At 40.0% G+C, this 12,362-nt stretch overlaps 1 protein-coding gene across 1 annotated transcript in view; it reads left to right on the forward strand.

Annotated features, from left to right (window-relative positions):
• LOC132823108 (uncharacterized) overlaps positions 1-12,362 on the forward strand; it is a 78,712-nt gene that overhangs the window by 43,187 nt on the left and 23,163 nt on the right. Inside the window, 7 exon segments of the mRNA XM_060836647.1 lie at positions 4,801-6,011; positions 6,014-6,162; positions 6,165-6,333; positions 6,336-6,533; positions 6,536-7,092; positions 7,094-7,148; positions 10,906-10,936. Coding sequence (XP_060692630.1) covers positions 4,801-6,011; positions 6,014-6,162; positions 6,165-6,333; positions 6,336-6,533; positions 6,536-7,092; positions 7,094-7,148; positions 10,906-10,936 — 2,370 coding nt within the window.

Consider the following 12,362-nt stretch of genomic DNA (forward strand, 5'->3'; position numbering starts at 1 on the left):
GGTACAGAACTAGCTCAAAGGTAGAATACAGACGGTGGTGGTGGAGGGTTGTTTTTCAGACTGGAGGCCTGTGACCAGTGGAGTGCCACAAGGATCAGTGCTGGGTTCTCTAATTTTTGTCATTTACATAAATGATTTGGATGTGAGCATAAGAGGTACAGTTCGTACGTTTGCAGATGACACAAAAATTGGAGGTGTAGTGGACAGCGAAGAGGGTTACCTCAGAATGCAACAGGATCTTGACCAGGTGGGCCAGTGGGCTGAGAAGTGGCCGATGGAGTTTAATTCTGATTCCTGCATTTTGGGAAAGCAAATCTTAGCAGGAGTTATACACTTAATGGAAAGGTCCTAGAGAGTGTTGATGAATAAAGAGACCTTGGAGTGCAGGTTCATAGCTCCATGATAGTGGAGTCGCAGGTAGAGACAGGATAGTGAAGAAGGCGTTTGGTATGCTTCCCTTTGTTGGTCAGAGTACTGAATACAGCAGTTGGGAGGTCATGTACCGGCTGTACAGGACATTGGTTAGGCCACTGATGGAATGTTCTGTGCAATTCTGGTCTCCTTCCCATCGGAAAGATGTTGTGAAACTTGAAAGTATTCAGAAAAGATTGACCAGGATGTTGGTAGGTTGGAGAATTTGAGCTAAGGGCGAGGCTGAACAGGCTGGGGCTGTTTTCCCTGGAGCATTGGAAGCTGAGGGTTGACCTTATAGAGGTTTAAAAAATTAAGAGGGACATGGATAAGGTAAAGTCTTTTCCCTGGGGTGGGGAGTCCAGAACTAGAGGGCATAGGTTTAGGTTAAGAGGCGAAAGATATAAAAGAGACCTAAGGGGCAACTTTTTCAAATAGAGGGTGGTACATATATGGAATGAGCTGCCAGAGGAAGTGGTGGAGGCAGGTAGAATTGAAAACTTTAAGAAGCATTTGGATGGGTATATGAATAGGAAGAGTTTGGAGGGATATGGGCTGGGTGCTGGCAGTTGGGGCTAGATTGGGTTGGGATATCTGGTCGGCATGGATGGGTTGGACCGAAGGGTCTGTTTCCATGCTGTACATCTCTATGACTCTATGAGAACTGAACTGATAAATTTCATTTCAACACAAAGTCTACGATCTAGCAGGAAGAATGTCCTTGCCTTCTCCTCCATTAAAGTATTTCAATAATGCCAGCTAAAAGTTAATAATGCATGACATGAGAATGGCATGCTGTTGCAAGTGTGCAGATATGACTTGCTGTCTGAATTAACTAATATAAGGAAAGACATGGTGAAAATAAAACTTTAGAATGTATCTCAGACATCTGCATTTATTTGACATAATTGTTACGAGGTCTGAAAGGCAATAAATTACAGTATTGTCACGCAATTCATGTATGAGCTAACTTTTACATCAAAGTAGTATCGCTGAGAGGCCATTACAAAAAAAAGTAATATGGATGCTCGATTTTATAGCTGAAGAGAAGAGGGTGGAAATACTTAATATTAAAAATCCAGAAATGGTACGGGGAAGTGAGAGCTCAGAATCTTTTAAATTCAAGAATAATTTATTGTTGTAACTGTATGTGTCGTAAGTGTCAAGGATAATCCAAAGCCCTCAGGAGATATTCAGACAGTTGCCATGTAGCACTGGGAAAAAGAGCAAGACAGTTCGAGAAACACAATATTAGGAAAAAGGTAAAGCAGAAAATCGCTAGACCATCTGGGATGTAAAGCAGGAAGAAATAGGCTCCAGCAATTGGGGAAGAGAAGAATAAACCGACCAGTTGTCACTCCGACTCACGAGTGCTTATGTAATGTTGTGAAACATGAAACATGTTCAGGTGCGACAACACTTTGCTCTAAAAGGGGAGTGACATACATGCGTTGTTGTGAAATTAGAAGTCCTGGTGTTCTGTGATACATTTTCATCCAAGACCTAAAATTATCCACTTTCTGTGGCATAAATATTCAGAAAGAGTAGGGGCTGAGCGATAGCACACAGAATGTCCAGATGCAGATCTTCTGCATAACATTTAATGTCAGGCTGTTATGGGGCAGTCCAGGCACCCTCAAGAAAGCAGCTTAAACACTGTGTTTTTCTAATTTTGAAGGGAACTTTAAATTCTTGTGTTCCAGATGCAACGAAACTGGTCAAACTGCCCAACAGAAAGCAAAGCATAATTTATTCAAACACTGTAGTTAAAATACAACAAGGAAGAACTTCGAATAACTTAACTCTACTGGAAAACGTAACAGAATAATAGATGCATTAGTTATTGCTAATTAATAGTTCCAAATCCAGCAACATTCTATTAACATACCATTTGGCAAAAAGAAAAGTCAGAAACAGATTGTCTCAAGTGCAATCCAGCAGCAGAGAAAAAAAATCACGTGAAATCGCAGAGTAAGTAATAAAAAGCCAAGAGGACATTTACTGCAGTTTCCAACACTGTTGAGATTCCAACAACAACGGATGAAAGCTCACTAAAAATCCATGATCTGCGAGAGCTTGACCACACCAACTCAGACCGTTTCTATAGTTCGAACTTTTAATTAAATCTAATCCTCACGAGTTATTTACCTGCTTCTGTCTGTGCTACATCTAGTCCATTAGTCTCTCTTGAAAAGAAACCAGGACAAAATGCCACTCTTAAAACCACAACAGCATCACACAGGATAATGAAAGATGGATCAGCCGTGATATTCATCCCATATGTAAGCATACCATCTATTTTTAATCTTCTGAACCAAATATAAAAGAAAGGTGTTTATATGTCCACACCTCCAAAGTCACAGTCCAAGAGAAAATGACTACAGTCATTGTGCTATATGCTGCAATCTCAATTTGACCATACAATCCTCCCATTATCCTTGTACCTCAAATACATCATCTGCTGGACAAACAAAAAAAAAGATGTTTGCATCCAGTTAACAGGGTCCAGGGCAAGAAATTGATGATCTGGGAGACAACATCTGTTATGACTTAATGACAATGGTTGTGCACAAAGTCCCCCTTGGTTGAGAATGTTGTCTTACGTTATATCGTGCCTCACAGTTGATGTCAACTGGACTGATATCTTTAGTAGATTATCTACGATATATAATCAAAATATTAGGAAAGCAACCTTGTACGTTTTAGCAGAAGATGTCAGTTAATGATAGTTGTGAATGTCAAAAAGCACATTTCCTTCTCAAAGAGGAGAATGATATGCATTAATGCACCTTAAAAATTCGTTGTCCTACTATTGCTACTGTTCGGCATGCGATGTAATTTATCTGCTGTTACAGCAGAAACTAATCTCGCATATTGCTTGCACATGAAATCAAATACAACGTTACAAGTATTACTGAGGGCAGAGTGACCTCGTGAACTAGTGTAATGCCTGGTCTCGCACTGTAGGTATCATATTTTCAGTGCTTGTCTGATAAATTAACTGGTTACTTTTCTTGAAAAGAATGATAAATTTCTCTTCAGTAGGGGCCGGCTAGTAGCAAAGATCACCCTAGCATCATGAGTAGCTATCAATGTCATTGAGTGAAGTTTTCAGATTGGTGATTGGCACAGTGTACATTTGCAGCTCACAAAATAAAACACATTAAGAGGTGTCAGAGGAAAGTGACTGTGAGAGAAAGAAAGGCTACTGGGACAAGAGGCATCGCCTCCTTTGAAACAGACCAAAGATTCGAGTGAAGAATAAAGAATGTTACCACCACAAATTCACCAAAGACAGCGAAATATCAGGGATGATCATCCCAGCACTCTAGATTATAGGGGTTCCCAGGCACCCTACCTCCATTCAACTGAACTGTTTCCAAGCATTTAAAATGTTCCCGTCTATCAGATTTGTATATTTCTTTTCTTCCTCAAATTAAGTTATGTGTTATATCTAAACTGCAGCTTCATGGTAAATAGAACAACCCATCTGAAAATTGCATTCAAATGGTAAAATTCATAGTTGGGAGTTGTAATGAAATGTAGTGATGGCAACATAGTCTGTATTAACGTAATGCAACTCACATCAATACATTTTTTTCTGGTCAATATTCTCTTCATAAATTTAGTTTTAAATATTGAAACAAACAGTTCAGTAAATTCACAACCCAACAGGAAAAAATGCTTTCTTCATAGCGAAAATGATGTCGCCAGCCCAATAATTAAAAACAACAGAAATGTGCATTTTGAACCGACAACCCCCTCATCAAATAATCATTTTCCAAAACTGCACAGATAACAAATTAGATTTATTTAATCTAACAAGCCTGAATGAAAGTACTTAAATAATAAGATTGACTGCCTTTAAATCATTTTATCAAGATTAAAGAGCATACATTTCTAAACTATACTATCATTAGCTGTCAGTGGTCAATGGCAAACAATTGAGGTTCGTTAAAAAAAGCTTTGGAAATATCAACAAACGCAAGAGGGGATTTTAAATGCGCACCATTAAATACAAGATTCATTGATATTGTCACTCTTTGAGAGCAGCTTTGCTTTAAGAAACACCTGGTGCAGTTAGGGTAAAGACTCTTTGTGTCGCTGTCTACCAATAGGAAAAGCAAACGCTGCAAGAGATCTACCTCCCTTTCCTATAATATGAAACACAGCGCAGTAAAGAAGAGCAGGCCAAGTCGCCGACACCTACATCATCTTGCACTGAGAGTTCGGTCAGTTCGAGATTTTACCTTTATCATTTTAATGTCATTTTTCTTTATCAGAAAATGTATTTGACTTCATAGAGAGCGAGGTAAAACAAAGAAATAGGATGGCATTTTGGCAGATTTACCCTTGGATCAAACCCGAAACAATGGCGAAAGGGCTCAGCCGTCTGTTCTATTTTGTGTTGCCGACTTGTGTCTCGGATTTTATTTTCGGTCAAATACATTACTTGATCCCCGAAGAAATCGAGCGATGTGCTTTTGTTGGGAATATTGCGGAAGATTTGGACCTAAGTGTTGGAGAGATGCCGTTTCGGAAATTTCGACTCGTTCCTGATGATGGAATGCAGTTACTGAAGGTGAACATGGAGAACGGTATTTTAGTTGTGAACGAAAAAATTGACAGATAAACTCTCTGTGGACGAAGAGCATACTATTTTGTTTCTCGGAATGTAGCGGTAGAAAATCCATTGGAAATGCATTGTGTCGATGTGAAAATATTGGATGTAAATGATAACTCGCCCAAATTTCCCGAATTGAGATATGCATTACAAGTATCTGAGTTAACTGCAGCAGGATCTCTTTTCCCACTCGAGAGTGCGCACGACGCAGATGTGGGTATAAATGCAGTGAATAGTTATGAAATCAGCAGAAACAATCACTTTGGCTCGAAGACACACACCAGGAGCGATGGGAGTAAAATAGCAGAGCTGATGTTAGAAAACCCCTTAGACCGTGAGAAAGAGTCAACATTTCACCTGACACTGACGGCCATTGACGGTGGAATTCCTCGAAGATCTGGTACTGCAGAAATAGTAATTACTGTACTGGATGTAAACGATTATACCCCAGTATTTGATCATCAATTATACAGAGTTAGCACATTGAAGAACATGCCTAAAGCTACCTTAATGATGACATTAAATGCTGTTGATTTAGACCAGGGAACAAATGGCGAAGTAAAGTACTATTTAACCAGCCACCTTTCTCATAGTGTGAGAGACTTGTTCAGTTTAGACTCCGACACTGGTCATGTCAGAAATCAAGGATAACTGGACTATGAAGAGGAAAAGGTTTATCAACTTGGAGTACAGGCTTTGGACAATGGCAAACCCGCATTGGTTGTACGCGCCGAGATTATTGTTGAATTAGTTGACGTTTATGATAACGCGCCGGAGTTAAAAATAAATTCGCTATCCATTGAAGTACACGAAGATGTTCCAAGCGGGACTGTGATCGCTATAATAAGTGCAATGGATCATAATTCCGGTGAAAACGGACAAGTGCAATGTCAGTTGCAACCAAATATCACGTTTATTCTTCAAAAATCTGCGAACAAGCAACACAGTTTAGTCGTCGGCGAAACACTGAATCGCGAAACCTCTCTTTCTATAACATCTCCATTTCAGCCTGGGATGCAGGGTCACCCTGTCTTTACACAATTAAAAGTATCCACATTTCTGTTTCTGATATAAATGACAATGTACCACAATTTACGCAGTCGTTATATAATGTGTTCCTGAAGGAAAAAATAATGCTCCTGGCGCATCAATATTTTCTGTTACCGCCTTGGATCCTGATTTGGGCAAAAATAGCGAGATATCGTATTTCCTATTGGACAGTTTCATACATGAAACTGGCGACTTTAGTGTTAACCCCGAAAGTGGGCAGATTTACGTGCTGCGCATTTTTGACTATGAAATGCACAAAATTTTCAGGTCAACGTTCAGGCTCAGGATGGTGGAACTCCCTCACTGACCAGCACTGCTCTCTTGAGTGTTGTCATTCTGGACCACAATGACAATACGCCAGCCATACTATCACCTTCAAACGACAACACTTCGGCTGTAATTGTACCAAAGTCTGTAAGTCCCAGGTACTTGGTGAGCAAAAGTTTTGCAACGACGCAGATTCTGGACAGAACGCATGACTTTCCTACCAGTTCATAAAAGCTACTGATCAGAACATTTTTAGCGTGGGATTTACCTCTGGAGAAATCAGAACAACTCGAAATTTTAGGGAGGAAGATGCTGTTAGACAGATGATTGTAGTTTTGGTCAAGGACAATGGGCAGCCTAGTCTCTCCAGTGAAATCTCTATTCTCTTTACAATCCAAGAAAACGTTACTTACAAAACCTATGAACAAAGAAGCGAACCTAGAAATCCTGAATTATTTTCAGATTTAAATATCCTTTTGAACACAATTTTAGGATCAACGTCCTTTATATTTCTATTAATAATACTTTTTCTGATCGTTGTGAAATGCAAGCAAGGCAATGATATTTCTTGTTTCACATCCAGAATCTGTTGCTATAGACGGAAGAATCCAACCGATTCCTCTCATAGTAGAGCTGTTCCAAAAGCATATTTAAATGATATAGATTCGGCTCGAACACTGCCTTATCGGGAATCATATAATTATAGAATTTGTCTCTCCCCGGAATCCTCTAAGAGCAATTTTTTTGTTTTTAAAACCGTGTCACCGGACGTTGCCTCTGGATGAGATTAATATCAGTGACCTAGAGCGATGATGTAATGAGTCAATATTTATTGCGATCAATTTGCATGTGTCTACATCTATGTGATTTTTTTTTGGAATGCTGGCTCCGTCTGTGCAAAAGTTGAGGCAGACACAATCTTTGTGGATGCTGTATCTGGAATGCTACTTTGTGATTGCTACTCACATTAGAACATAAACTGGGCTTTTTTGAGACTTTGTCTGTTCAGTTGAAGTACTGAAAATTATGATAGTAACCTGTGGTGACAGGAAGCGATTACAACGGAACCTTCAATTTTCAGTACCCTGAATGCCATTTATGTATTGTAGTTTGAGCTTTGCTTGTCACCCAAGGACTCACATTGTTTGAATAACATCCTAGTCGCTTTAGAAATATTGCAGTATGACTAGAATTTTTCGGAACACTTTGAGGGGAGTAACTCATCGCTGATTGCGTAAACTTCTGAATAATTTTGAAGCATAAAAAAGAACATGGTGCAGACGCCTTCTGGTTGAACCCTAACGCCTGCCCCGGCATTTAGTTTCATCATGGCAGATGAGATTACTTTGATATGATAACTTTTCACCACCTTACGTTAGAAGAATCCTGTTACTTTGGCCATGAAATTATTCAAGACTTCTTATCCCAACTTCTTTGCAAGAAGGCTATGACAAAGTCTCATTTGATGCCCTTGAAGTGAGAAAAAAAACAAACGTCCCTCTCAGTTTCATGTGGGAATGCTAATTAAATAGCTACTGTAAGGCCTTCAAAATCCTACAGGATGAAACTTTCTCTCCGAACATACCCCATCAAGACTCCTCAGAATCTTTTATGGTTTAGTAAAGTCGGCTCTCCACCTTCTATATTCCAACATGCGCAAGAATATCCTACCCAAACTTCCTTTCTAACACGTTTGCTCAATACTGGTGTTACTTCCATCAAAGGGCATGAATATGTGGAAATAATTTTCCCAGATTATGGTGGACACCAGGGGCCTGAATGAATTTAGGGAGGAGACAGATTATCAATTAACACCGGGTTAAATGGTTATGGGGAGTTGACTGTAAAATGGAGTTGATGTCGGCCTTAATGGCGCAGCAGACTCGATGGGCTCTTTTCTTTCTTTCGTGGGACGTTACAGGGTGGACGAGCGCCTATTGCTGGCGAATTTGAGAAGGCATTGTTGAGCGGTCTTCTTGAGCAGCTGCAATCCATCTGTGGTAAGTAGATTAATAATGTCATTAGGGAGGGAATTCCACTAGCCGAGTGACAATGAAGGGACAGCCATATATTTCCAAGTCAGGATGGTGAGTTACTTAGAGAGGAACTCACAGGTGGTGGTGTCCCCAAGTAACTTCTTGTGGTGTCCTCGATTGAAGTGGTTGTGGATTTGTAACATGCTATCTAAGGTTTTTGGCTGATTTCCTTACACCTGACCATAGTTCTTACGTCCTTATCACATTCAATTAGCTTTTCTAAGTGTTTGCAGCATTTAGTTTTGTTATTCTTGCACTATGATTCCCAGAATTAAGAAGCCGAGAGTAGACCAAATGAATCCTTTTCATGTTAGCAAGAAATATTAAGCAGTGTTCCAGAGGGTATTGTGGGTTTTGAGAAGACTTTTAGCTCGGGTTGAGGTTCTGGGTATAGGTTTGTTCGCTGAGCGGCAAGGCTCATTTTCAGATGTTTCATCACCATACTAGGTAACATCTTCAGTGGGCCTCTGGACGAAGCACTGCTGATGATTCTGCTTTCTGTTTATGTGTTGGGTTTCCTTTGGTTGGTGATGTCATTCCCTGTGGTGATTTCAGTTCCTGTTCTTTTTCTCAGAGGGTGGTAAATGGGGTCCAGGTCAATGTGTTTGTTGACAGAGTTTCAGTTGGATTGCCATGCTTCTAGGAATTCTCGTGTGTGTCTCTGTTTGGCTTGACGTAGGATGGACATGTTGTTCCAATCGACGTGGTATCCTTGCTTATCTGTATGTAAGGATGCTAGTGAGAGAGGGTCATATCGTTTTGTGGGTAGATGATGTTCATGTACCCTGTTGGCAGGTTTTCTGCATGTTTGTCCAATACAGTGTTTGTTACAGTCCTTGCACGGTATTTTGTAAATGTTATTACCTTTGCTTGTTGTCTGTGTGGGGTCTTTCAAGTTCATTAGCTGCTGCTTTAGTGCATTGGTGCGTTTGTGAGCTGCCATGATGTCAGTGGTCTCAGTATTCTGGCAGTCATTTCCGAGATGTCTTGGTGAAAGTGGCTAGGGTTTCTGGACGCGTTTTCCTGCTTGTTTGGGGTTGTGAAAGTTTTGTGTAAAACAATGAAGTGCGGGTGATGGAGATCTGAACAGAAAGTTAGATATGTCACAACGGGGCTATGAGAACTTGAACTGCACTGAAAGTAACCCATTTTGTGACAGGACCCGAGATGTGGGATAGTTGATACACGTGGAAGTAGGTCTCGGACTTTAAAATTATTCAACTCGGTTTTGAGTCCTAAAGGGTGGAAAGAAACAAAGCAGAGGATGCGTTGTCGGCTGTCCAGTTTGTACTGAACCTCGCTGAATCACTGCACGAGGCCTAACATAAAAATGGTGGCCGAAGATCACCGCAGTTTGTTGACGTGGAAGGCAACTTGAAACTCAGGATCATTCATACAGACAGAATTTCGGTGTTCCTCAAAACAATCACTCAGATTGCAATTAGTTTCACCACTATAGACGATAGCACATGGTTTGCATTGAATAAAATAGACTAGATTGAATGACATGCACGTATGTCGCTGCTTAACCTGAAACGTATGTCAAGAACCTTAGATGGTGAGGTGAAAGGAGAAAAATGGGAAAGTTGAAAATCGTTATTATGGCATGGGAAAGTGCTGTGGTATTCTGAGGAGGTGTTGCAAGTAGCGAAGTGGACTAATGTTTCCCACAGGAAAATCTCCCTGTGGAAGGCTGATAAGGGAGGGCAAGTGACTATTTGTCTGTTGGTTGCATCCGTTGGAGGTGACAAGTAAGTTGCAAAACTAATTGAATATTTTACTTTATGACAAAAGTAACTGATAATTAAAATAACTGACAAAAGTAACTGATAATTACTGCTATTGCAAAGGGCACTGCTAAAGCCACATCTACTGAAGTCTGCACAGTATGCTACACCTTATTAGGGACCTTATTAAAGGAAGGATACAAATGTATTGAAAGCATTTCAGATAACGCATTGCAGAATAATAGCAAGAAGTAGTTGTTTGTCTTATGAGGAAAAGTTGGATAATCCAAGATTCTCTGCTGGAATTTATAAGAGTAAGAGGGGATTTATTTGAAATTTATAAGATCCTGAGACGGTAGTTATTAGACCAGAGAACAGTATAACACAGGAACAGATACTTCAGCCCACCGTGTCTTCACCAACCATGAAGCCAAAATAAACTAGCCTCATCTCCCCGCAAAGTGGTCGATATTCCTCTATACACTTTATGTTGATGTTCCTGTTTAAGTGTCTCTTACCACGGGTATTGTATCTGATCCTATCTATCTCACCACAACTCCCCCGGCCCCCAGCATCACCAACCCCTCTGTCTCCACTCCAGCAGGGGATTCCAGGGACTGACTACTCTGTTAAAAAACAAATGCCTAGCACAACTCCTTTCAACTGTCCCTCTGTCCCATTAAATATATGCGTCCTGTATGAACTTTTTACCCTGGGAAAATACACTGACTCTCCATCTTTATACATGCCTCTCATAATTTTTTAATAGTTCTATCATGTCGCTTCTCAGGATCTGACGCTCCAGAAAAGAAAAAGTCCAGGTTTGCCCAACTTCTCCTTATAGCTAATGCACTCTGATCCAGACAAAATCCCGGTAAATCTGTTTTGCACTCTCAGCAAAACCTCCATATCCTTCATATAGTATGACGGCTTGAATGAATTACAATTCTCCAAATATAGCTTAACTAAAGCTTTATGTAGCTGCAACATGAGTTGACAACGTCTATATCCAAACATCATTACTGATGAAGACAAGCCATACATCTTTACAATTTGATCTACTTGTGTTGCTGCTTTCAGGACGCTATTTACTTCCACCTCAAGATCAACCTGTGTATCAAAACTATTAAAAGTCCTGCCATTTACTGTATACTTTGCTTTGGAATTTGTTCTCCCTAAATAAATGAGTTCACATTTGTCGGATTAAATTCCAGTTGATATTTCTCATTCCAAATTTTGCAACGGATCCATATACTATTGCTTTGACAAATTTCTTCACGAACCATACTTCCATCACTTTTTTTAACGTTGACTGCAAATGTACTAACCGACATTCTCATCCCAATTAATTTATCTATGCTATAAACAACACTACCAGTCCTTTTCCAACACTACCAGTCACAGAGCTCGAGACAGAAAAGAAAAGCCCTGTATAACTACATTCTGTTTTCTAATGTAAAGCCAATTTTGTGTTCAACTTAGCTACCTATCCTGGATTCCATGTGACTTAACCTGCTGGACCAGCTAACACGACGAAACTTGTCCAATGATTTAGTAAAGGTCATGTACACAGCATCCATTAACCTACACTATTATCTTCTGCAATTCCTCAAAAAGTGCAATCAAATTTGTGAGACAAGTCCTCCACCCAAACAACATTATGCTGACTATCCCTAATAAGTCTATTCTTTTCCAAACACAAGCAAATCCTGAACCTATTATTCTTCTCAAATAATTTCCCTGTCACTGATTAAGGCTCACTGACCTATAATTTACTTGATTATCCCTGTTGCCCGTATTAAACAAAGGAAATATATTGCGTCCTCTCCAGTCTTCTGTGACGTTGCCTGTGGCCAAAGGAAGATCGCTGTCAAGACCCTAACAATCTCCTACCTTGCATCTTTCAGTATCCTGGAATGCATCCCATCAGGTGTTCATAGCCTATCCACCTTAATGTTTTTCATGACACCCAACACTTCCTTCCTTTTAATATCGACGTGGTCTAAAACATTAATATAAACATCCCTAATGTTATCATCAGCCACGTACTTCTCTTTCGTGAATATCTGTGCAAAGTACTCACGAAGGCCCTCACCATTTTTTTCTGGCTTCATGCAAGTAAAGACTTTTTTGTTTTGCAACAATCCAGATAATAGACGTCATTGTGTAAAAATCAAGGCTCACCCATCTAAAGAGTAGGAGTTTTTTGTTTCTCTCTCAGAGAGATGTGAGTCTTGGAACTCTATT

This window comes from Hemiscyllium ocellatum, chromosome 16 (assembly GCF_020745735.1).
Source record: "Hemiscyllium ocellatum isolate sHemOce1 chromosome 16, sHemOce1.pat.X.cur, whole genome shotgun sequence".
Lineage (NCBI taxonomy): Eukaryota > Metazoa > Chordata > Chondrichthyes > Orectolobiformes > Hemiscylliidae > Hemiscyllium > Hemiscyllium ocellatum.